At 41.4% G+C, this 27270-nt stretch overlaps 2 protein-coding genes across 2 annotated transcripts in view; both read right to left on the minus strand.

Moving 5' to 3' along the window:
* Positions 1 to 3237, minus strand: part of gucy1a2 (guanylate cyclase 1, soluble, alpha 2) — a 35549-nt gene extending 32312 nt beyond the window's left edge. The window contains exon 1 of the mRNA XM_046388823.1: positions 1801 to 3237. Within this exon, the coding sequence (XP_046244779.1) occupies positions 1801 to 2121 (321 nt within the window). The 5' untranslated portion in view covers positions 2122 to 3237. The remainder of the gene's footprint in view (positions 1 to 1800) is intronic.
* A 4039-nt stretch (positions 3238 to 7276) lies between these two features.
* cwf19l2 (CWF19 like cell cycle control factor 2) lies at positions 7277 to 27050 on the minus strand. The gene is made up of 19 exons (XM_046388878.1): positions 26911 to 27050; positions 25900 to 26010; positions 25292 to 25417; positions 24813 to 24929; positions 24151 to 24270; positions 23570 to 23663; positions 21506 to 21621; positions 20048 to 20555; positions 19119 to 19356; positions 17834 to 17954; positions 16803 to 16904; positions 13713 to 13841; positions 12961 to 13098; positions 8832 to 9044; positions 8532 to 8648; positions 8219 to 8374; positions 8033 to 8113; positions 7782 to 7883; positions 7277 to 7680 (listed from the first exon to the last, which is right to left on the minus strand). The coding sequence occupies exons 1-19, from the start codon at positions 27001 to 27003 to the stop codon at positions 7540 to 7542; spliced, it is 2823 nt and encodes a 940-aa protein (XP_046244834.1). The 5' UTR covers positions 27004 to 27050; the 3' UTR covers positions 7277 to 7539.
* Positions 27051 to 27270: the final 220 nt, after the last annotated feature.

Consider the following 27270-nt stretch of genomic DNA (forward strand, 5'->3'; position numbering starts at 1 on the left):
TTATTTTTCACTTCATTTTTCAGGGATCAAAACTGCAGCTGTTGCTTCTCTTTGAACAAGTCTACAGATGTAAATCAGAAGTGATTTAGGCAGTATTTTTTTTGTTTTTATATCAACGTTGAATCAAGTAGCTCATAGTGAGGTTATCGCAGTGATGAACAGTTTGCTAGCATTGCTGCTAACACTGAGAATCAACGCCCCACTTTGGTTCTGTGCTTTCAGACACTTTCAGGAACTCAACTGGACTGACAAAACTAAAACAGTGTATCCTCATACTAAACTGCACCAATGCACCACAGCGGACTCTGCTTTATGATATGCTAAATACCCAATTGATTGAAACTGCAGACAGTGGAAGTTTACGAGTGACTGATGGAGCCACTGAGAAAGAGATTATCGTCAGGAGTAGACACATCCAACAGATAAACACTTTGTATTTATCAGAGTTTGTGACTTTTAAATACACCCAAATCTGCTAGAACAGACTTTGTTTTTTGACTATTTCACCTTTTTTGTTGGCTTGAGTTTTGATTCATGGTACAAGAGACAAAATGGCCCATACTTGACTGAATTTGATCTTCAATCCCTGTCATATCTTTCGTGGTAGTCATATATTGCCAGGGTTGAAAAACATTAATGTGCTCTATTTACATTAGACCACCTTCTAATTTGAAGCCACCAAAACTCAAAATTTCTTGACGCCGATTCACATTTTGCGGTTTACTACACTTTGAGGAGAGGCTATTTGACCTCTTTGACATGTAATCATCTGGTGAAAAATGGTGAATGTCAGAAGCCTCATACAGTTTTATGCTAACCGCTAAGTGGCATCCAACTTTACATAGCTGAACTGTGTAGCTGCCTTTGAGGTTATGGTATGATTTATTCATGTCAAAGTCCCGTCTCATATGACATCCACATCTTTGCTATCTGTCTACTTATCAGTATGTTTTATTGTTGACCAACCACAGAACAGGAGCCACATTACAGGAGATGTAATCAAATCCCAAAGTGGTGTACCATCAAAAAAGGATTACGCAATAACAAATGCCCCAATCACACGGCATCTATCACAGTTGTGCTCATCTCTAATAACTGCTTCATTACATTAGAGCCTGTGATAAAACTGAGACACAGATAGAGCCGAGACACACAAAAACAGGCTCATTCATCACACTCCTCACATCATACACACAGACAGAGCATGAGCATCTATCTATCCCCCCCCCCCCTCTCTGTCACACACACACACACACACACACACACACACACACACAGGCAACATATTTATTATATAATCTGCCAGATGATTCAGGCTATCAGAAGTGAAGGATGAAAAGAGGCTTTTTTTTCCACAGACAGCACAGTACACATCACATCATGATATGAGTAAAGACATCGTCTGGGACTTTGGAAAATGATACCATGGCGGATTAACTTGAAGGTTGTCTTTTCCTCGTCTTAAGGGCTATGTCCTTTCTGAAGTTTGGATACTGCTGTGTGGAACATAAATGTCTCTGGCTGTCATCATATTGACTGAAGAAAAATACTTCAAGAGTCACTGATTTGGTCCGCCCAGATCCAAGCAAACTAGACTTAACATGGTTTAGCAGATTCAAAAGAATGTTCTACAAGTTTTTAGTAAAACTGCAAACTGAGTTAGGCAAGCTGAGCATGGGATGTTATCACTTGTTAAGCCCCTATTTAACATTAGTTACGTAGGACACTATGCTGAATGTGCCACTACAAACTTTGTGTTGGAACATTTCATTTTCTTGAAGGCACTGACTGGAGGCCTACCATGGGTGAGGTCAGTCGCCTCAGGCTCTCTCCCAGCGAGTCCAGGTTCACCCGTCTCCTCCTGGTGACCCTCTTGTGGGGTACACCGGGTCCTTGCTGCTCTTCGCCCGCCGGGAACGCCGACCTATCGCAGGGACTGCGGCCGTTCCAGAGCACCGCTCTGTGGGACGAGGGGAAGGATGAGAAGGGACAGCCTCGGGTCTCCTCCGCCGTCTCCAAACCACCGTCCACTCCGTCTCCCCCGGGGCTTTCGAGTCCGCAGTCCGAGCCCACCGAGCTGCTGAACGACTCGGAGGAGATCTTACGTGACGACGAGGACATGGTGGTGGCGAGGAAGAGGAGGAGGAGGAGGAGGAGGAGGAGGACGGTGTTGATAAAAGTGGTAGTGCTGAAGATGATGGTGGTGCTACAGTCGGTTCCGTACCACGTCCACCTCTGCGCCGGGGAGTCATTAGATAGTGGGAGTGGGGGGTGAGAGGAGGGGTTGGGGTGTGGAGGGGAAAGCCTGTGTGTGTGTAATTATGTATGCATATGAGATGTGTGTGCTTTGCGCGTGAGATGATGTCCAGGTCGGTCTGTGTCTGTGTGCATATGAGATGCGCCCGTCTGCGTGAGACTCAGCAGCCTATTCGGATGAAGAAGGGGGTCGGTCGAGAACGAGAGCACTAACGGCACGCAAACATTTATGTAAGGGGGGGGGGGACTGGGGGGTGTCGCCTCTTAAAAACCGCCCTCCTTTACCCCCAAACAAATCCACTCCGCTCCCTGGGAGGCCCAGCCCTGTCCAAAGGATGCATCAATATATATGTTTATATATAAACCGATAACCCCCAGCAGCGGTGCTTTCATTAAAAGACGTTTCTCGCAGCTGACTCACATACGGCGTTGACTCGCGCTGCAACTACGTTAATGAGACGTTACCTTAACTGACGAAACTGCACAGCAGAAAAATGACAAACGGTCGCCAAAACCGACATGCTTGTCCATCAGGATAATTCCGACTCATATTCCTCGTTCCTCTCACAGAAAGGTGAATTTTGGCATCCAAAGAATGTGCCGTATCCCCCCCTTTTTATCTCCCCACTTTGCCGGAGAGAAATCCCCCCAAAGTCACGGCAGATGTGGCGCCTTTTCCCTCTCTCCTCCGTGCCTTCTCCTCCTCCTCCTCCTCGTCCTCTGCGACAGCGGTCCCCCTGTACGTCTGCCAAATAACGGCCCTCGCATTATTCGTCCATATTTCATTTATATTCCTTCGCCGTTGTTCCTTGTCTAGTCACTGTTTTTGGTCATTGACTCGGAGTGCGGCCAGAGAGGTGACTGGAGTGGAGGTGCGCGAGATGAGGAGCAGGGAGAGCGCGAGAGTGAGCGCGTGCGGTCAGTCAGCGGATCAGAGCGATCTAAGTGCGCACCAGCGCGCTGCTCTGCGTTTCTGTTAGACAATAAACCACAACCAATCAGAGGATGGATGGATAGATGGATAGATAGATAGATAGATAGATAGATAGATAGATAGATAGATAGATAGATAGATAGATAGATAGATAGATAGATATGCACACGTTGTCCATATTTTAGAATGAAGCAAATAAAGCCAAAATACCACAAACGTGTACCAAGATGATTGTGTATGCTGAGAGCATATAAGTGATAATAAGTGGAGTCCATCTTGATAAGACTGCTTTGGCAAAGTTTTGTTTTCAAGGCAAAGAACAGACTTTGATCATACCATGGATCAAAGTAAGGTGACGTCTCAGCAGATACATCTCAATCACAATTGAGTTAATGTCACCAGCTGATGACAACTGTGTAGTACGGTAAAGGTAAAGGTAAAGCCAAGTGGACTTCCGTTGTTTTATCTATGTTGCAGCTGTCATGTGTGGGAACTTACAATGTCTAAACAGGAGGTCCAATGTCATTTTTTTGGCCAGTTTTTTCTTTTTTGTTTTGCTTTTTTCAAAAGCATAATCAAAATAAAAGAAAATAAACAATAGTTGTGTGGTAAAATGGTGATATCTTGGCAGACAACAAACAGATGATTGTTCCTCAATTAACTAAGTGGAAACTGCAATCAAGCAACATCTGATTGTAACCAAACAACAGTCACGGCCAATAAGCCAAGTTCATGGCAATGTGCCAAATGTGCTCAACACGGGTATACAAGGACAAATATGGCTCCACAGGCAGATAATGGAGCTGGCAGCTATGGTACACGCTTGTTGCCTCCCATCAGAGTACAGAATGATGCTTGTGTCTGGCACTAATCACAGCCATGACCTTGGCCTTGATTGGCAGAGCATGTCTGTTCATTAAGTTCCCAAAGGGACAAGCAGAAAGACACTGCGACAGACATGATGCATCACGCACACACACACACACATCACAGTGTAATTTCCTGGAGGTGTCTACTAATTCACTTGACTTTCTGGAGCAGCATGACCCCACTACATTGCATAGAATTTTGTTCCTTCTCTCTTTCCAACATGCACCCACACACTCTGTCTTTCAAACGTAGCCTGCCCTGACACACTCTAACACATGCTCACACACAGTCTCTGTCTCGCTTTCACTTTCCTTATCTGGTCGCTTGCTCTTAGCAGTCTGCCATCCATCACTAATAATGTGGGCATTTAATAAAGCCAGCACTACAATGGAATAAATTATGTTCCACGGAAGATAAGCCCACTAGCAACCAGACGTCCACAGCTGAGGGCAGACAGGGCTATCATGGAATTAGAATAAATAGAAAGGGCACCTCTTGGGGTATCATGGTAATTGCATTAAACAGGTACATCCAACATGGATGACATCAAATTTCAAACAACATTACCATGGAAATCAAATATGGAGCAGTCCAGCCTTGAGTTTCAGTATTGCTCCTTATAACTGAAACAGGGTGATGGAAGCACAAGAAATATTTCTGAATACTGTGTCATGCAAACTCTTTTCCCCAGGACCGTTAAGTTATCAAATTATCTACATTAATACCAACTGGACGTCACTCCAGTCCAAGGGAGCACTAATGACCTTTAAGCATGTCATGATTTAAAGGGATTTTAAAAATATTAAGCAATAAAATTTACATTATTGCAGTAAATAGGTCCAAAAGTACTAAGCACATGAGAAGACAAGGAAGAAATAACTATCATATTTTGCAGACAGATTTACAGAATCATCTCAGGTACAACACTGCATGTTTACAGTCTAAATGCCTGCATTCTCTCTCTCACACACACGCACACACACACATGCACAACATTCACTCATACAAACAAATGGATATTTCATATAAATTCATGCAAAAAGGGCAATGGACCATATACAGACAAAACCATCCAGGAACACACACACACACACATTAAGCAGGCTCTGTATACATGAAATACATGTGTTTGTGGAATGCAGGAAGATAAGAACAGGTTCAGCCCCTTGACACACACCAGTGAGTCAACATGAGGTGCTTTCCCCCCAGAGATAATCGTACACTCGCCCACTGTCTGCCACAGCACACACTCACACACAACTTGAGGATTTTATGGCACTTGCTAAAAGTTTTAGATATTTTAGTTCTCCCCTGTGTGTGTGTGTGTGTGTGTGTGTGTGTGTGTGCGACAAGTACTTGTGTGTTAGCCGGCATGTCAGTTTTGCTATTGTGACACAAAAGACTTATTATTGTCACATCTTCCTCTCGAAAGCATCGTCTCCTGCCTGCTAATGACGCAGAGCGACTGTGCAAAGCACAAAAGAGAATGTGAGAGAATTAAAAAGGGAAGAAATTAGAGAATCCGGGGCAGAGCGAGCAAATGAGTGAATGAACTACAGAAGATGAGACAGCATGGCGTGGGGGGCTTTCAAAATAACTCTAGAAAGGACGTGTGTGTGTGTGTGTGTGTGTGACAGAGACAGGGAGAGAGAAATGGCTGTCTCGATCATAAATCTGCCCCCAGCCAATCTAATTGGCCATAACCATACATCACTCCACGCCACTCTGCTGCTATTAACCGTGAACCTGGGCCTCTGTGTCACTTGGGCAATATAAATAACCTGCTGTACTGTCCTAAGGGACGGTTTCAAAGGTACAAATCAGTTTAAAGAATAGCAAATTGCATGTTCTGTTACATTAAAAACTTCATCACAGATTGAGTTGCATTTCTTGAAAATGATCACATTATGAGCCAACCTCTGAGTACACAGTTTGATTGGGGAATTTTGTTTTAGCAGTTACATCATATTCAAGTGGTGGGCTGAGAAATTGAATTACTGCTGATTTATGGCGGAATTGTCCCCCTGATGCACATACAAACGATAATATTAATAAAAATAATCTGCAGTCCACTGACCGCCAAGCTGCAGAGACACCATGGCCGCTATCATTTGCTGATCTTTACAGTGAAACAGGTCCTACCAAGGTAATGTTATAGTAATGATTAATAATAACAAAACCCAACACTTTCTTCTAAGGGAAATTAATTTTCCCTGTGCTGTCCTTGCTGACAGGAACTGAAGCATACAAGGAAAGGACAATTTCCCAGCTCTCATAATGTATCCTTTGTTCTTTTAGCAGACGCTCATTTTCAATGTAACTTTCAAAAATTGTAAGCTGGGGATGATGATTACAATTGTATCATAAATGAAAGCCAAATTTCACTCCTGTGAATTAAATAGAGAGTACACTGTGTTCTACTACGACAGTAATTCTTAAACGCGTATATTCAAATTACAACAGACAGCAAGAAATTAAATTGTACTAGCAGATCGACATACGCGGCGGGGGGGGTGAATGTAGTACAAGTGATTAACCAGTCTCTGATGAGAGGGACTGATTAAGGAGAACAGTCTCTGTTTACTGTGACACTGGAGAGGACACAAGAGTGAGAAAATCCTGATTCTGAAGCATTTTTCCCCCGTGACGTCTCGTAGCGCAGTAAAAAACCAAATCATCTTCAGTGATTCACACAAATTCAGCACTAACTGGCGGCACCCATGCACCACATGGTGTCTGAGAAATAAGGTGAGTCCCTGAAGTGATGAGCTCATCAAAGAGTCAATGGCATAGCTGAAAAGAAAAATGATGGGGTCGCATGCAGGGGTACAAGCTGGCCAGTTGCTCATGTATGCTTGTGTATCCACCAGTGCATGTGGCTGTGATGACACTGAAACCTCTTAGAATTAAGTGACAGCTGCAAAGTATCATGAGGCCACAGAATAAGAAATTAAATCCCAGGACTAGAGAGCAGGGAGGGCAGTACTGGCAAGAGAAGCTTGAAAAACAGGAAAAACATGGGCTATGACACACTGACACAGCTCCAATTCATGTCTTGGCTACAAGAAAGTGCTTGATAGATGTTCTACCATCCACCACCAACTCAGCTGTATATGTGGCATTAATCAATTAGGTCATTCTTACTTGACTGATTGTTCAGAAAAAGTCTTATTTTATACTGAAATAATTTCAAAACCGTATACACAAATGACACTATTTAAGTTTTCTGTTTAATATTTATTATAATGCATGATGGGAGAATGAGATCCAGGTCTTTTCAATGTAAGGATACGCATCATACAAATAACAAATACAGCAATCGAAGTTGTTCTGTTCATTTCTTTTTATTTAATTAAAAATGTTCTTTCTAACTTCTACTAGGAATTTTGAAAGTTTAAACTGGTAGGTGCAGCAGTGCATGCACTATATTCACTATATTCACCATATGCACCTGGTACCACAGTTTGTGCCTCCTCTAGCTAAGCCTCAGTCTTGGTACAATCGTAAGGTTTCCACCACTGTGCAAACTGCAGGACTTTTTTCCTCTGATCGTCAAAGTTCTCTCTAATCAGCTTCCTCCAACGTCGTGGCTCCAGGTCCATCATGCCTCCAACCACTTCCTGTGAGGGGAAAGGATCAGTCATATTTGAAACATCAGCGTAAAATTAACTGGATGTAACGACGATGTACCAAACAGAACAGTCTTAATGCACACACTGACCTTGCCAAAGTAATGGGGAAACTTCTGTTCATTTTCAATGACATGAGCAAAGCCTCCCTGGAGTCCAAAGTCTACAGCAAAGTAGGGCAGAGCTCGAGGAATCTAGGAGGCGTCAAACAAAAATTTAACAACAATTAATAATAATGAAAGGAGAACAGAAAGAAACAAGCAATGGAGGAAGAAGAAGGAAATCAGAAGAAAAAGTAAAGAAAAGCAAAGAAATACTTTGGAAAAGACAAAAGGGAGCTTACAGCTTGGCGGATGTCTTTCGACGAGAGGTCAACAACCTTCTTGTTCATGGCCCATTCCTCATCACACTCCATGATAGCTTTCTGAGAGCACACAATAACTGACTTGCGAGGACTTTCACACATTTATGAATTAAACTCAAGTCCTATCCTTACAACAGTCCAAAGACAAAATGAACACATACAGACCTTAAAGTATATAGGAGCCATATCCCCCAGTTCTCGGGGTAGGGGGATACACTCAAGGACCATGTGTTGTCTTCTGCGTGGGTTAATGTGCGTTTCCATGAACACGCAGTCCAGCTCCTGAGACTCAAACATACGCACCAAAGCACGCCGGAACAGCTGAGGACAGCAAAGCAGCACAGAAGGGAACTCAGTTAAATTTTCATCTTTCTTGTTTGAAGTAAATGTTGAAAATGAAAACACTGATTTGGTTCTGATTATATCTTCCACTGCTATAAAACACGACTGATAATACTCGGAGTGCTGATCGGCTGACCTGCATTTCGGACCAGACATCCTCATCCAGTCCGGTGGCCGAGCAGTGGTGTTGGAGAGGACAGATGAGACAGTGCCCCTCTGTCATCGACACTCCCGCAGGCAGGCTCAGGTACACCTGGACATAACATTGCGTGCACACACACACACATTAAAGACAACATTTAGAAAGGCACAGATTGACCTGCAGATTTTTTTATATCTTTTTTATTTTCCTCATACCTTGAGTTTTTCAGTTTAGAGCAGCAATGGTCAGCCTCATTCCCTCTCAGCCTACACTGATACACTGATGACTCCTTACCTTGCTCCCTATCGCCACGATGAGGTGCTTCTGGAGCTCTTGGCTGTTGAAGCAGTGCTGGCATTTCTCCATGGAAGCAGCCAGCCTCCTGCTCTCCCCGATGGCTCTGTTCCTCATCCTCTCCTCCTCTCTCCCCTCGCCCTCCCGCTGCGCTGCACCCGACACAAACATGTCATCCAGCGTGTAGTTGTCACCGTCTGTCTTCCCCATCATCTGGAGAGTGGAGTGGAGTCAAAGTGGTGGTGATGGAGATGACAGAGACAGCAGAGGAGACGGGGGGGGGGTCTGATCATTCTTGGCCAAATCTAGGAATGTGCTTAAGTATGAAAAGTCACACTCTGTGCTCAAGTAAATTCTTTTTGAGGTGTATTTTAAGTAATTTATGGACATGTTTTATGGATAAAGAGAATAAAACAAAAAGGATTATAATCTCTAACTTCTTAGAACAGACTAAAAGTCATGGTAATCCTTCTAATACTACTGTAGAGATACCAACTGACTTAGAAACTGGCAGGTAGCTTCAACTGGTGTGTGCAGTTGCTGACACAATATTAATGATTGTTTCCACACCATATTTTGTATGTGTGTGTGTGTGTGTGTTTGTGACGTGCCTGTGCTACCCTGTATGTAAGTTGGTGCCTGCATGTTAACAGTGTGAGGACGCCGGGTATCGACTCTGGTGTTTCGTCTGAGTCCTGTCACCATGGCGACCGGGCAACAGGTTGGAATCGGTGTATATGTGAGAGAGCGAGAGGCGAGCATGGCTGAAGTGTGTGTGCATGACTCGCTGTGTAGGAGTGAGTGTGTGAGTGAGAGTGAAAATTGGATTAGTTTAGTGACAGTGTGGGAGGGAATGTGAATGTGTGTGTGTGTGTGTGTGCGTGCGCATGTAGGAGTAACTGTGTCCAAAGTGTGTAAGAGGGTTACAGTTCTAGCTTCTTACACACATACACACACGTAAATGTCATCATACATACAGTTGCATACTTACATGAAGACTAATCAGGTATAATATGGTAGCAATAAGTCAGCGTCCACGCTGTCAGCCTTCAGCTTGACTGTTGATGATTGTGTCTTTATGGAAGTCTTAGCTAATGAGGAATGGACACATTCTTGATGCAGTTTAAATTATAGATTGTGAATTCAGCATGTAGCACGCGAGTGGAAGGGGTTAGCATATGTCTGGCACACTACTCATATTTTATTGAAAAATACACTACGTTAAATCTCCAGACAATGTTGGTCTGCTAACTTAACAGACTGTCTCTGACCAATGGCTAAAACTGGTATTTATAGAAGCCCTGCCATGGTAACTGTAAATGTATTTTTAGTGCCACTCTTTGTAGGTGCAGAACGTGTGTGTGTGCGTGTGTGTGTGTGTGTGTGTGTATTTTTATATGAATGCAAGGTAATGAATACATGGGTGAGTGATTATCAGAGAAAATTGGAAAAAGGAAAAACATATACGAAACTAAAAACATTTGTTGTTTTAATTGCCATGGTAACTCCTCCAACCCTTTGTTTCCACACACACACACACACACATCTGTCAGTAGGATTTTCACACTACTTCTTGTCATATTCTTACCTAGAATAAGAGACGTAGATAAAAAGGAAAGAGAAGAAGGGACGAGAGTAATGTGTCTCGGCTCATGGAAAAGTGCAGTGTGTAAATCTGCTGACAGACTGACAGGCGCACTACAACCTGCCAGTACCCATCTGCTGATGTACGTCTATTTCAAGCACACAGTGGAGGACAGACAGTCGCTGAGATAGAGACAAGTAGATACAAGAGTCATAGTGGAAAGGAATGGATAGTGACACAGAACTACATGCATACTGATATGACAGAAACAAATCCAAAACATCTACACTATCTATTCAGATCACCCTGACACTTACTTGACTGATCCAACAAAGCAACCTTTAGTATGTACTGGTGAAGCAATATTATTTGTGCATATGTGAGGCATCTGTTCCACATTGGTTTTCATCAAGTTTTCAGTTCCAGCAGATCTAATTTGCTGTCATTCAGATCTGTCAGCTAAAAATGAGCAGCCTGCTATTGGTATGATTTCTATTGCTCTTTGCTAATAAAGCAGGACTGAGGTGAGACATAAGGTGTGATAAGAGATCCATCATCACTTAGCAAATCTGGGTATTCTGCCGACCGGAAAGTGGATCCAAAATGGAACCAGTCATTGAACCCATCCATAATTTTTGGTAGTAATTAACAGAGCTGCCCAAACTGTACAGTGTAATCATTCATGGTTGCTCCTGCCTCCTTTGCAAACTCTCCTAATATAATGTGGTCCTTTTTCCTTAATTTGTTCTTACTGATCTAAATGTTTACTAATCACTTAATGGTTCTTCTCGTTTCCTTTGTCTTCTTAAAGCCCTAAACATTATTACTAAGAATAATCTGCCTACAAAAAAAGCACTTAAGTGTATATGTTTGTTTTGTCGAGAAGACAAAGTGAACAGACTGCTCAGACCACCTAATGCTTTTATCCTTAAAATAGAACAAGACAGTCTAATTAACCAGTCTCAATGACAAGTGGTCTTTGCACATCTGTATGCAGAAACATCTGGGGTCGACTGATAGTGGATTTTTAAAGGCAGATATGATAAAGACAGTTTGGAGCAGGAAAAGGCTGATATTCTGATATCCACGACGACCCACAGCAGCTGCCAAGCTGAGTAATCAGGCACGTGAAACTAAATATGTCGAGTAAAAAATTAAATATTATGCACAAAAATGCACACTTCCAAAGGACCATAAATTCTTAACGTGTATTATAGCTCATTTTAAATTTTAGAATCAATTTAGGAAAACTATTTGCCCTAAAACTTTATCCCTACACTGCAGTGTTCCCTATAGCAGCGGTTCTGTAACTCGTTACACAAATGAGACTAAGATCTACTTCATTTAATGAAAGTTCTATTAAAAATGTATGATTTAACAGTTCATAAAATAGGCCTCATAATGGGGCAGCTCTGGCTCAAGAGGCAGAGCTGACAAAACTGGCAAAAACCAGAGAGCAAGTCAACTCAATCAGCCTTACATGAGTTTGCCAACTTCAGGTACAAACAGTTCTGTAATGATTCATTATTTTCAACCCAACTTAAGTTCTGTTTGTACAATAAACATCTCTTTTCTTTTTACTTCAATAGTTGAAGAAGCTGCCACTGTGTCAAGTACATGCAGTTCTCTGACTGACTCAGAGGTCAACCTGACTGGTCAGAGAAGAAACAGCAGAAGAAATGGGAAAACAGCAGCCTCAACTCTATGAAAGTACAGAAACCCACAAGGGCCAGAGCCATGTTACGCCAGAATGCTATAGAGCAACCACAGGTGTGCTTTGAGGATTAAACGATTAAAAAAAAATCAAATAGAAAAACATCTGAAACACTCAAACATCTTTCATTTTGCAAATGAATGCAATCTGCCTGCTCTGATTATGTTTGATTACAGACTTATTAGCACACTGTCTTTGACTACATAATTACAGTTTAAAGCTGCAATCTTGTGATAACACCAGCTCTTAGGTTGCCAGATTGTAGGAAAAAAAAATCTTGCCCCTGTGTTGGTGGACTGAGGAATAAACCGATCTAAGCCCTTTATGCCAGGATGTTATTTCTCACCTTAAGACAACCTGTGGAGTTTTCATTATCTAGTAATACTTTAGTGAGTTGCTATAGTTTTCAAATGAGTGGGTCCCAGTTTTGTTTGTCCGTTGTGGTTACAGTCATACACAGTCCAACCAATGGTTTCACACACCGATCTACAGGCGGTGCACCAGGAAACGTAATAATGCATCGACAAAGGCAGAGAACAAGAACACTCCCCCTAAACATGGAATCAATTCCGGTTTGCAACATTTCAGAAAAATTGGCTTTGCAAGCCTTTTATGAAAACGGAAATGCATTAATCATGGCTGTTTGACTATCAATGGTGAGCAACAATGAATGGAAACATATTTTTACTTGTTTAAAAGAACACCCCACAGGGAACCTTTAATTCCAAGTTACACTGTTCATTCTGGTAATAATTATCAACATCCTAGGTTGTTTCACATGTTGTCAAGTTGTATTCTGCAGTTGCACAGTAGCAGTACAGTTTTCTTACCTTAGCAGCCATGCGAGAGTAGAGGGCATTCTGATCCTGTGCAGAGCTCATCTTCTCCCTCCTCACCATCTCCTTCAGGCCCACATTATCATCATCCTGAAAGTAGCGCACACGCTGCCCATCAACATGAGTCTCGATCTGAGGAGAGAGGAATGTGGAAAAGAGGTAGGGGTGAGACATCGTGGTGAACAGCAAAATTCACTGGAAACTGAATGCTGCATGCAAAAAAAAAAGACACAATCATAAAATCTATTCAAATCACATCTTTGAAAAGGATGGGTGAGAAAGTGACAGCCACAGGACAGTGCAGAGAAAAGGGGAAGAAGAGGATGAGAGGGAAGAAAACAGACAGAAAGAAAGAGACAGACCTCAGAGAGTGAGAGACTGAACATGGGGGAGACAGGGCCAGACAGAGAGTAAAGAAGACTGCGCCATTTCATGAATTTATCATTACCCCAAACAGAGAATGGACCAGACAGTTTAGCTTGCATTACACACGTTTCAGCTTGGAGTCACACTTTGATGAACACCAAATGGCCAAGAACAAATTGCAGGACACAAACTCTCTCTCTCTCTTTTACTTCTTCCTGTAACTGTACGCTTGCCTTTTACTGCAACAGTGTGCACGATCCACTTCATCTCTTTATGTCCTACACCGTGGATTTTTTTTCCTTTGTAGAAACCTTCCCTCCCTGCTGTCCTGTCCTTTTGTTTCCCTTCTTTCTTTCCAACTGTCATGGCTCTCTACTTACCGTTTTTTTCTTCCGCCGTCCTCCGTGGGGCTCCTGAGGTCCAGAGGGGGCGTTGACTGGCCAGGCCCGACCTGACTGGTCTGTTCTGAACAGCAGGACTTCATGGTCGCCACTGGACTGACCAGTGACCTACAAAGAAAAGCAAAACAAGCCAGGTCATGCTTTTTATTTGTTTTCAAGACTGACAGTGTTCCTGAAAAGCTCATTTTTTTATGTATTCACCATTTGGCATTTAAAAGATCCTCAACTGAAGAAAAAGGATAATAACAACGACAATAAGTTATTGTGAGATATTAATAAAAACGTTCATAAAAATGAGCTTTACAAATGTTGCTACAGCAGCAGGAAACCCGATGTATAACTCTGTGCGGCAGCAAGATAATATTACAGAAATATCACAAATTGTAGAGAATGGGGAGATTTTAACCTTTGAAGAGCTGAGATGGAGATACAATCAAAACATAGGTGCTTTCTTGTAGTACATTCAGATAAAATCAATTTTCTTAAAAACTTCCAAAGACTATTTTGACGATAATTCAGAGACATAAACAATTCAGAACTTTAGCATGAGACAGACGTCCTGTCTCAGGGTCATACCGAATGGGAACAAGATTTAAGGGTATTTTTTTACACTTCTGCAGAATGTGAGAAAATATGGGGGGATCTTGCAGTAATTTCAAAGTCAGTCAGTTATACAATTGAAAATCCATCAAAGAGCTTATATCACTCCCTCCAGACTCAAAAAAATAGATCCAAGCTCCTCTGATCTCTGCCGACATGGTTGTGGACAACTTCAATGTGGGAACTTTGATTTACATGCTGCAGCACGGCCCTGCAGTTAAGTCTTATTGGACAAAATTTGTTCATTCGATTTCAGTTATGATGAACATAAAGATTTCCAGGCATTTGTTTGCTGGGCCACAAGGCTGTACAACTAAAGTAAACTGGAGGGTTTTGCCTTTTTGGCTGATGAAATATTGATTTTGTTAGACTGGAAGTTCCCTGAGCCAAAATGTTTCTCAATAGAAACATAATTATTTTTGTTTTGTCTGGTACTGATATGATCAGGGATTCAAAATACTATTCTGGAATGAACTGAGATGTTGTTTAGAAAAGCACTGCATATGGGCAATTAGTGCAGACTGATACTAAGCTGCCCTTTAAGAGAATGTTTTGAAAAATACTACTAATTCGGGGGAGGGAAAAAAAACAAGATAAAACTGCTGCTTAAAGATCAAAAAGTTTGCTTGTTAAAAAGAGTCTACTTAACCCCGTCATATTATGTGGCGCTCAGTTAAATACTATTGGTGATTGACCACCAGACTGATGACATTCAGAATAATAATAAAAAAAAAAAAACAGCCAGAGTCTGGTCAAACAGCTTATAAAAGACTGAAGTTCTACCTGACAGGTAGAGACAGACAGCCAAGAAACAAGTATAAGGTGTGTATAGCGGAAAGGATGGGAGATGGTGAAACTGGACTGCTAGAAAAAGAGAGTATATTTCCTTTTCTCCAGTCAACACAGACAGGCCTTTCAAGACTCCTGTGCAGGGAAAACATTAAATATGAGCCAGACATGCAGCAAGAGTCAAAATACTGAATAGTGAAGACAAGCCAAAAGTCTTCCATAACAAGACAAATTTGAAAGCTCTCGAATTAATGCAAATCAACAGTGCTCCATCTCCAAGAGGGATGAAGTACTTCTCAGCTGATAAGTGCACTAAAACTTAAGAATTATGACATTTTCTCTGAAACACTACTGAGGACTCTTTTAATGTGAACAGGACAGCCTTAGTTGGGATGAATCCGGTCTACCTCGCAAACAAAGGTATATACGGGTCATGTAAATAATCACAGCCTGCTTTCCATGTGTTTATAAAGTTGTCTGGAGCATGTGTCAGAAATAGGCCTCCATTCATTTATATGCATATAGATGTGTGTGTGTGTGTGTGTGTGTGTGTGTGTGTGTGTGAAGTAAGAAATGGCATTAGCAATGCCAAAGAGGGGAGATATAGCAGTGCTGAAGTATCAGGGCACTGTCTCTGCCCTCTGTTAATTGCCTGTACTACAGACGCAGAGGGGACGGCACATATCATCTCTCTGCCTCAATCTGTCTCTTTCTCGTTCTCTTAGACACATAAACACGGGGCCACACTCAATGACCCCTGGGAGGGAAGACATTTGCTTTCCATTAGTGTCTTCTAAAACGCCAAACAGGAGCGGACATGCGGACAGCAAGACGAAATAGCTGAGAAGCAAAGAGACTTCAAATAAATTCCTTTTAAAAGCAGTCAGATGTAACAACAGAGAATTTAGTATCATCTGAAGATGAGTGTGTGTGAGGCACTTTTCTTCCCTGTAAAGTGAGAAAGATGGACATTGCTGTAACTGGTGTGTGCGTGCGTCTATGAACTTCAGAGTGTTTGGATTTGCATCTAGACGAGGGGAGAGGAAAAAGCAGCAGCCAGCAGATAAATCTGACACAGGAAGATTCAGTATGTGTGCTGTGAGTGTGTTTGTGTGTCAGGTTAAGGGCTGATCTCTATCAAGTCCTGTCTCTGCATGTGTTTATATCTGTGTGTGACTTGAGAGTGAGTATATATATATCTATATCTATAGATATAGATATATATATAGATATTTTAAGATGATGTTTCGGTATCCAGGAAATTACGCAATTATACATGTGATAATCTGCAGGGCTGGGCTGATACGTGGATATCAGCCCAGGGGTAAACTACTGTCAGGAGACAGCATTCAGATAACAAAGAGACAGATAAAAATAGGAGAAGGAGAAAGCAGTAGATGAAGTGGGTAAAATTAATTTCCAAAAAAAGGTCCTCTCTTTTCCTCTATCTCTTTTTAAACTTTCTAATTATGTTTTCCTTTTTGGATAGAAGCTGTGGGTGGCTCTCTGAATGTCCACTTAGCCATTAAAAAACCTGCTAAACCAAATGCTAATAGAGTCTAATACAGAAGCCAAGCTGTTTCTTCAAACTGTTAATACTGTTATTTTTACTACCCCGTTAACACTACTAAAATTAGTTATTACTTCATTACTTTCAAAGCTTAAACAGTATCTACAGACCTGCTTTGAGTTAGATGTTTCTTGCAGCTTCTTTCGGGCGGCGTGGCTCTCTTTGGCTTTCTGAGCTGCGTCCAGCTGTGATTTCAACTTCTCAACCATGGCCTGAAACATACACACACACACACACAGATATATATATATATAGCTAACTACTTTCTGCATTCAAGTTTAGAGTATTTTTTCTAATGGTGTTTTTGCCAAATGTCAGATAAAAGACGTTAAGGCTGAATACTGTAAAACAGAAATGCTACAGAGAACTACGAGAAAAGACACCTTTCTCAAACAAACAATGAACCTCTTGAGCTAAACTGCTGTGACAGATATCGATATCTTTGTGTACAAGATATATAAGTGCGTGACTGCTAAAGGCACTTCTCACACACACACACACACACACACACACACACACACACACACACACACACAAAGAGGTTCGGGAATATCAGTGTGATTGCTTTGTTGTGTAGGGAGATGCTGGATGTCAGGTTAGTAACACTTAGCATTACAAGTGTGAGTGTGTGTGTTGAATGAGTGTTATAACAGACGGCTCTTTAACATGCTCTATGACACATCCAAATAGCATTGTTAGCATTGACACATGAAGACAGACAGATGGGGAATTAAGTGCACAAATCAATGAATGTTACCACAATAAAGAAAACGGACAAAGCAAGTGCGCTGACAAAAAGCAAGTCAGCTACAACTTTTCCCATACAGCTGAAGGCAGTGAAACGAAAGTCCATCCTAAAAGAAAAGCTCAATGAGCACTTAGTTGGGAGGTAACAAATCAGTAAGAGTAAGATATATTATATTAATTATTGTATTCTTTAATGTTGGAGTTATATGTATGCACTGCCTGTAATACATGTGTGGTTAGTAATGTCTCCATCCTATGTCTTAAAAAAAGGTATTTTTCCTAAAGCAAATATTGAGAGCATTCTTATAATTAGGGTGGTTGTATATTCACTTATAATCAATAAGATAATGTCCATTAGAAGCCACTGTGATTGACAAAATGATAACCAACTCACCGTGTTGCCCATGATCTCTGCCTTTACCAGTTTGGCTCCCAGTTTGTTCATCTCTTCCTCTGTCAGCAGGGGAACTTCCTCTTCCTCCTCCTCCTCCTCCTCCTCACTTTCACTCTCAACCCTAAGGTAAACATGAAGAGGAGAGTTTGATGGGCAGACAAAACCAAATAGTAAAAAGGGAAATTTAATGAATAAAATCCTCATTTCAACCACATTATATAACGAATATATGATACTATAAACTGACAGCCTTACCAAGGAAATCTTTCAATAAAATGTCCAGGTAAGGTTTCCAAAACACATTATTGCTAGTGATACACAAAAACGTTGCCATACAATCTGCTCGTTTCGTGCTTCAGGGTTTCAGTGACTTAATTATTCCACCCTAATGATAGTCCTAAACCCTGTGATGAAAAACGGATTTGTCAAATTTTTAATTTAACCATTTAGTTGTTTTCTTCTGCAGTCACACTGTTCATCTGTTACGATTCATTTGAGTCTTTGTGCCCCCCCAGAGATCATTACAGGTTTGCCTCGGAGGATCTGAACTGCAGCCCGGGAAGCATCGTTCCAGGCTATTACACTTCTCATAGCCTCATTTCATCCTGCTGCCACACTGCAGACTCATTTCATGCCACAGGGGTTCTGGGTGCTGGTTTACCCAAACAACTTAGCCTAATGAGGCAACACACAGAACAACTAAGAAGGCTTTACAAAGCAGAGCTCCGACATCAGGCCTACAACAGTGGGATAACACTTGGACTGCTATGAAAATCAGAAAACATAAAATCCTGTGATCCTACACTTGACTCTGTTCAAAAGAGTTTCTGTGCCACTGATTGTTGTTGAAGCTAAGTGTCCCTTTGAATGAGACACAATATTCATGCATGGGGAAAATTACTTTAGACAGAGAGACAGTTATTAATAGTACAGAGAACATATAAGTTAGGTGCACAGGGTTCAGAGGGAGTTTGGTGTGGGAATATTAAGATTAACGTTCAAAACAGATAAGGACTTAAAGAGTTCTTGCAGGTCCCTTCAAATTAATCAATTGCACAGGTGAAGAGTGACAACACAGACGGGTTTTATGGAAGGAATTACTGTGAGAAAGTATTTGGTGAGGTTGTCATATGAACATTAACATGATCTAAGAAAGATTGATACTTCTATCAATCTTGCAAGGGAGTTTCAAGAGTGTGTTTATGTGTATGTATTAGCAGTAAAATCCAACAACTCAATCAATGCAGTGGTGTTTGACAAGGCAACGAAATAAAAAGCGTAAAACCTTGTCAGCACAGCAGCTTTATCAACACTCAGACTGCCTTGAGGAGAAGTTACAGTTTTCCCAAGATCCTTCTCTTTCTCCTGCTGTGGTTTTTCCAGGCTCTTAGATTCACGGGCAGGACTGTTGCTCCTCTTCCAGGATGGAATGCTGCTACGACGAGGAGCGGAGTCTTCATCATCAGAACTCGGTTTCATGAATCCTGTGGACGGTCGTGCTAGGGGAGGACGATGCTGTGGAGCTGCACACAAAAGAATTACAAAGCTTGGCTTCTGAGACTGTTGGCATGATAGTTTGTATAAAAGAATTGACTTTTGTTTCCTGATTTGTGGTAGGAACTGAGCAGATACACTATAGAGACAAAAGAATACCTCTTTATGGGGCTGTCTTTCAGGGGCTGGGTGAGTTACTGAGCAGATTACTTCCAGTGAAAGGAAATCTTAATGCTTCAGCACACCAAGACATTTTGGACAATGCTATGCTTCCAACTTTGTGGCAACAGTTTGGGGAAGGTCCTTTTCTATTCCAGCCTGACTGTGCACCAGTGCACAAAGCAAAGTCCATAAAGACATGGTCGGATGAGTTTGGTGTGGAAGAATTTGACTGGCCCACACAGAGTCTTGACCTCAACCCCATCCAACACCTTTGGGATGAACTGGAACAGAGACTGTCAGCCAGGCCTTTTGGTCCAACATCAGTGCCTGACCTCACTATCGCTCTACTGCATGAATGGGAAAATTTCCACAGAAACACTCTAAAATCTTGTGGAAAGTCTTGCCAGAAGCTGTAGCCGTAGCTTTATAGCAGCAACTACATTGTTCGTCTTTTTAAAAAAAAATCTGATGTGTTAATGTGCAATGCAGTCAAACAAGATCCAAATACTATTTACTACTGCAAAACATTTATTACAAAGAGCCTTGACATCAACCTACCTCCACCATCGTCGTCTTCTGATGGTTTGAGGAAGCGGCTTTTCAGTGACTCAAGAGACGGAGACTGGTGACTCCACTTTTGTTCAGATGATGCTGATGCAACACTGGGTCTCTCTCTTTCTCTGTTTCGGTCATTATCCCTATTCCTCTCTCTGTCTCTGTCCCTATCATCATCTCTGTCTCTTCTTCCATCCCTGTCCCTGTCTCTTCCTTTATCTCTGTCTCTATCCTTATCCTTCTCTCTGAACCTGTCTCCATCTCGACTTCTGTCTTCCTCTCTGCCTCGACACTCTCTCCTCTCCCTGTTTGTCGGTGATGAATCTCTTTCCCTTTCATATCTTCTCCACCGATCTCCGTCCCCCTCTTTTCTCCTCCATCTCTCTCTGGACTCATTCTCCCCTTTCCTCCGCCCGCCTCTCGTTGTTGTATCTCCTTCTCCTCCTGCATTCGTCTGTCCATGCACAGCTTTCTCTGCTTCCGCAAGTCTTTGCTGAAAGCTTTCCATTGACTATAAAACGAGAAACACAATACATATTAAAATTCTCAGGTTTAACAGTTCAGATCTTCACAAATGTCCAAACCATCCACCTTTGGCTCTTTCTTTCTTTGTGCATGTTATATAAAACCCAGTCTAACAACAAATGTATCTAACTGACTGCAGCAGTCTGTAGACTCAAAGTCGATTTGTTTCGTAATTTCCAGTGGGTTACTATAACATAGTATACTGGTTTGCTGCTTGCCCCGTGAATTCGTCTACTATCGCGATACCTTCAACATAGTTTAACTGAGTTAGTCCACTGAGTTAATACAAGCAGTCTTTCCGGCAGCTGTGCTGGCTATCTTCCTAGCTTGAAAGCCAGTTCACTGAAGTAACTGATCTCACTATAGGTCACATACCTATAGTGAAAATTAAATATGGTATAACAACATAGCATTTACAACAGAATGTAGCTGGTAAATAAAACTAAGGCCAAAGACAAAAAAACAACTAAATCTGTTGAAATGTAAATTTTACTATTTAGTCAGCTGTTGTGTAATCTACTACAACTGGCTGCATTAACATGATGTCAACTGAATGCTACTTGAACACAATGGATGAAATGGAGAGTTTGACAGTTAAAGTTCCAATGCTGTCAACAGGAGGCACAGATCCTGACACTGCTGAGAATAACTGAACAAAGAAGACTGGACACTGTGTGTGTGTGGTGTCAGACAGCAAAGAGATTAATAATAAAACAAGGTATCTAAACACACATTCATCCCACAGTAGGGAGCAGGTATATGTCTGTGCTGACTTCAGAGTGCAAGTCAGAGCACATATGTATCAATATTTTTATGTCCAAATCTCCAGTTGCAACAGACAGACTATTATGCAATATCCTCACCAATCCGATAAACGTATGTGCTAAATTGTGTACGTGAATGTGTGAATGCTGCCTGTGTGCCATCGGTTCTCACTCCGTATCTTTCAGCCACCACAGCGTCGAGGCTGCGCTGCTCCCTCTCTGCCTGTTCCTTCATCCTCTGGTAGCTCTTCCTCAGCCAGCTCAGACCTCCATCGTTCATGACTGTGCCTGCAGGAACAGAGGGGGGAAAAAAGGTTAAGGCGTTAGAAACAAATACAAAAGCTTTGGTGAGTCAATCATATCTTCTTAATTGTCACTGGCGTTTGTCCTGACACCACAAAGCCATACCAGTGCATTGTAAAAACTGTTAGGTAAAGAAGGTGAAATCGGAAAAGAACAAGAGTTAATGCTGCGCCTTGTGAGAAACTGAAAAAAGGGAATCAAATCCAGAATAAGAAATTCCACAGACGAAAGGCACATCCAGGGAAAACCCAAGAGAAAAGTCAGAGGAGAAACGAAGGTCAGAATAAAGGGTTGTGAGAAAAGATTTAACTCCATGGGAAATAAATGTTCTTTCAAAAACAGCAGTTCACACAACTTCCTAGAGATAAAATAAATGCACTGTCCAAAACCTCTGGTCAAGGTCAACAATGAGTATCTGATTTAGTGTGTTTGAGCACATGGTAATGTTTAATCATCTCTAACTTCTGCTTTAAATTGTAGGTGGACAAAAAGTTGAAGGAAAAAGAGCAAAAGGGTTCAAAAAGCTTTATGTTGTTCAAGGTACTCAACACAAATTTAACATTTTACACCTCGTAGGAGAAAGGTTAGCAGTGATCAGTGGTGATAAAGGGGCATTTTTTAAAGACCAGTGAAGCACCCACACATCAGCCTGTACCTCCTGCAAATCCTAAGTTACACCACAAGATGAGGTAAACAATCTGGCATACGGTTTGACACGTCTGTGCGTGTTGCTTGCGTCAGCTTATTTTGCCTCGTTGTTAGAATAAAGCCTGCAGAGAGACCATGTCAGCTCTAGAGGGAACTGTACTTACTGTGCATAGATAAGGGACACATGCACACACACCTGCATTTGCTTGTCAGCTTAACACAGCTTACTCTCTGCTGTCTGTCTGTCTCTAAATCCCTGACTCAGAAGCTCTTCCTCGCTCTATCTGTCCTCTCATTCTTTTGTCGGCCCTCCATGTTGACTTTTCTGCACACACATATACGTATTCAAGTCCTCTCTGAATTTAAAAACTCTCCTGCACTTGCAACGCTGACAAACTCTTCAACTCAATCCCACTGGAAATGGGTGAAGTTGTGTATCCCCAATTTACAGACACTCCCATATGACAAACACACATCTCATTTTGAGCAGGACTGTGACTGCCAGGCATAATCACATAAATCTTTTCTTTTTTTGAAGCAAACAGCTCTGGATAGAAACATGAACGTGGGGATGAGAGGTCTCTGAGGATTGGTGGTAAGACCAGGAACCATCCAATTCCGTGAAAGCTTGGCTAACACAGGAAACTTGCATGATAAGATCAAAAGTTCCACAGCAGCAACTAAATAAAAACTGTTTTTTCTATATCTTTTATAAATGTAAATTTTACATTGGTTTCTCTTTCTGAATGGAAATAATAATAATCAATGCACTGGTCAAGCATACCATTTACATAAGTACCTCGTTTAAGCTGGTTGGTCTTAGTTTAAAAAAAGAGAGACAAGAGAGAATGAAACAAATAAAGACTGAAGAGGGAGACAAGGCAGGAAATGAGATAAAATTAGGGATGGAGAAAAAAAACAGGCAGAGGGCAGAGTGTAAAGTGCTGTAAGTAAACACAGAAATGTATGAGCAGTTTATGACTGCAGAGATGCTCTAAATTATGCACTTGCGCACAAGTGACATTAGGCAATAGTTAGGTAACAAAACAGACAATACTGCAACTGCCCTGCACTCTGGTCTTCTCAGGTAAGTTTAATCAGAAAACTGACAGCCCTGACTCTTCTGTTTTCTGCATTTGAAAGATAATATCGGTGAATAAAATTTAGAGTGAAACTGTATTCTAAAGTGCTGAGACCACAAGATGTTTACAGTATATTTTACATAGCTGGAAAACATTGTGTTTTCTGACTTTTGGAAATGCCTCAATAGCGTTCTTGTTATTACTTTTTGTTGCTGCAGTACCAGCCATCTCCTCTGGGGGCAGGCCAGTTCCTCCATCCTTCCAGTATGGGTTGAGCTCCAATTTGTGCAAACCAGCCTGAGGGATCCACAAACACACATGTAAACTGTCACATCAGGGGTACAAATGCTAAAAACCCAGACAAAAACACCCTACAGAAAACCCTAAATAAACACACACATACTCATACAAACACAACACAGTATGCTGCTGTCCGAGAGGGGCCAACCTCTGTTACCTTGGTAACAGCACAGTTGGGAAAAAAGAGGAGACTGACTACCACAGTGTTTTCATATAGTGTGCAATTCACGCACAAACAATCAAGTCCACTCTTTCCCTCCCTCTTATACACACACACACACACACACACACACGTAAAGTTCACTTTGCACTGGCATTCAAGTAACAGACACATGCAAGGACACCATAAGCATCAGAGGAACCACATGGTTCTCTTAAATTCTCCACGCCAACAGTGGAACAAGAACCACAGCACGAGGGAACTGGTCAGTAGAAACTGGAAAGAAAAAGGTGAAATCAAACACAAACACACACACACACACACCTGTTCAATGGCCTGAGCCTTTGCCCTCTCCTCCTCCTTCAGTCGTTCTTTCTCAGCCCTCCTCTCTGTTGTGGATGTGGTTCTCATCGCCAGGAAGTCAAAGGTCATCCATTCATCTCTCTGGAGGAAGGAGACAGATAGTGTGGGGGGTTGATCAAAGAAAGAAAACGATGTACAGATTGAGAGAATATCAATGGCCGCTTAGGGACAACTTAACGCATCACAAATATACTTTCATACACACACAGTACACATACACAGAGGACAAATAAACACCTGCAAACATTTAAAAATCCACAACTTCTCAGTAATAGAGGATGATGTCATGAATGAGTAAGTCTGGTTCGAAAGCAGAAGAACCAAATTAAGAAGAGGCACGTCTGCATGCGCAAAACTTCTTTCCTCTGGATACAGTATTAACTCTAACACTTATGCTCTATTTAGCTTCTTTATTCATCTCCACCGTGAAAAATGATCTTCACTATTCCTTGGAATTTACTATTTCTCTGAAAACTCATGGCAAAGCTAGAAATTTTTGTGTCTACAGATGAGTTGCTGTAATAAATCCTAAATGAAAATAAAAGAAAGCATAAAAATAAGAAATACAAATTTGAGAGAAAATCTGCGACACCAAACACCATTTTAGTGGGTAAGGAAGTTACCTGGACATTCTGAGCTGGGCTGAGGGTGCTCTCTGAAGGCTTGCACTCATCAGGAACCTGCCAGGCTTTAGTCGCTTGTGTCTGAGGTTGAGCCTCAACCCACTGGTCCTCTGAATCCTGACAAACACAGAGATGGAGGAGACAGAAAAGGACAATGAAAAGGAAAACTATGGAAGCTGCGAACAGCCGTATGCCAAATTATTTTTTATTGCCATTTTCTCAGTTATTTCATCATCATGAGAAAACGTTTTTTTTTTATGGCCATGACATAATCAACTCATTATCACATTTAAATAGATACTTTATTGTATCATTCAAAAACTCATACAAAATGTGGATAGTTTCTTTCCCCTATGCCTGCAAGAATTCTTTTGGTTGTAATCTACTGGACAGTAGTACATATCATATCTGCTTTAAGTACTACTGTATGCAAGTCTATTCTGTTCTGACTGTTGTCGTTAAATAACTTCATTACTTACCTCTGAGCTGTCACTAGAGCCATCTGCTGCATCTGTTGCCTTCTTCTCTTTCTTGGCCTTCTTTTTCTTTTCCTTTTTCTTTTTAGACTTCTTCTCTTTCTTCTTCTTTCTCTTCACAGAGCTCTCCTGAAGGGGTTCAGATTCAATGAATTGTGTTTTTTCCCCATTATTCACATTATTGTTTGTTATTAAGATGCAATATATTCAAAGACTTGGTTCTCAATCACAAAACATATGCAGGAATAAATAATTTGCCTCTGTTTTTTTTTGTTAGTGTGTCTCCGCAATGGCAGAGCATCTAGCTGTGTTTTTTCCAAAAATTATAATTGACATCACCATAATCATCTTCAAGGACTTACTGTTTCTCCTCTGTTTAATTCTTTAAATATCGATCTTAATGGCAGGAAAACTGTGCATGAACAACAATGTTCAAACTACAAAGGTGTTGAAGTTCTGGTATCATGCATGCTGGTATCATGCTTTAGACAAGCAAAACAGTCACCACTGTTTTGAAGTAAAGTACATTCTGACATGTTATGAAGTTAGTCTTGCTAAAGTCTTGATTTGATTACACATATAACTTTAAGCTTTAAAACTTTGCATCTTACTTCCTCAATCTCGTGCAGCCTCTGGTTGATCTCTGGGAGCATCCAAGTGTCCTCCCCTCTCTGCCTCTTCAGCTCATTCCTCCTCTCTTCTTTCTCATACTGATGTTTAGCCTGAATGGCATAAGGGAAACAAAAAGTTCAGAGAAATATTACACCGGCATTTACATTTTCAGACACTTTTCTATAAAGCAAAGCAAGTGTAGAGCTGAGCTGATTCCATGAGGCTATCATAAAATTCATGTTTAAAATTTAAAAAAAAACATACACCGAAAGTCCACAGATGTTTTTCTCTTTACAAAATGTATGATACAGTCTTCACACTGTCATGATTGCGGAGTTATGGTTTTCAAATACTCTGTAAGATGCTGTAAGATGCATAGTTTTATCTTCTGGAAGCTGAACAGTTCTTAAGTCATTACGAGCCAGTTGCTCCTCTTCAACACTATTTGCTTTGGTCAGTTCGAGCACAGGTGAAGTGGGCAGATAACGTGTTTACAACCTTTAGCGCTCATCTACAGGAAGCATCAATTGTCTGTATCATCTGCTCTGTGTTAGTCTGTGCATCTGGCAACATACAAACACAGCTGTGTACATGTGATTACAAAAAGAGGCTAATCTTTACGCTGGAGACCATGAGGAAAAGCCTCTATAAAACACCAGCGCGGCTCTCCTATCTGCCTCAGCAGTGTTTGTCCAGTAATTTCCTGCCCGCTATTGAACAGTATCAACAGACACATGCAGTATGTGCTTACTTTTAAACCACACGTGTACTGCTTTCCGAGAGACACGGGGAAATGGAAAGAGACACAGAGATACTAACTTACATCCCGGACCAAAACAATTCCGCACCAAGACACGGTTAAACTCGTCCGATCCTAACGTTAACGCGACGTTAGCTGTTAGCCTGCTTAGCTTGTTAAGTTTTCATTTGGATCGAACGGGTATATCTAAACCATAACGGAGGAAAACAAAATTTGCTAAAATTACAATTACCACGCTCACAGTTCATACCTTTTCTAACGCCTCTTGCCGTGCTTGTCGTTTGGCAGCCTTTCTTTCTTCGATGTTGTTCGAACTCTCAAAACTGACACCGTACGCCGCCATGACACTGTCGTCAATGTTTTGGTCAACGTCGTAAAGTGCTGCCGTTTACGTCAATAGCTGATTCGTCTAAAAACAACAACACGGTAGAACACAGCAATTAAAATTAATAGGTGCATATAAACTAGAATTACCGGTCAAGTTGCAGTTTACCTCCATGTCTGTCTGGATTCATATAGGAATTTAATAATGTGGTGCACTACAATGCCTCAAATCTGGACATTACTGCAAAGAAGCTACAAATTCTAAAACGTGGATTCATCACACACA

The sequence above is a fragment of the Scatophagus argus genome, chromosome 5 (genome assembly GCF_020382885.2).
Source record: "Scatophagus argus isolate fScaArg1 chromosome 5, fScaArg1.pri, whole genome shotgun sequence".
Lineage (NCBI taxonomy): Eukaryota > Metazoa > Chordata > Actinopteri > Scatophagidae > Scatophagus > Scatophagus argus.

Coding starts and splice junctions, on each gene's coding strand:
- cwf19l2 (XM_046388878.1), bottom strand. CDS start 27,003: ATGGCGGCGTACGGTGTCAGTTTTGAGAGTTCGAACAACATCGAAGAA. Junction 24,930..25,291: donor GCTCTAGTGACAGCTCAGAG/GTAAGTAATGAA, acceptor TGTGTTTGTCAG/GATTCAGAGGACCAGTGGGT. Junction 9,045..12,960: donor ACTCTCGCATGGCTGCTAAG/GTAAGAAAACTG, acceptor TCCACTCTCCAG/ATGATGGGGAAGACAGACGG.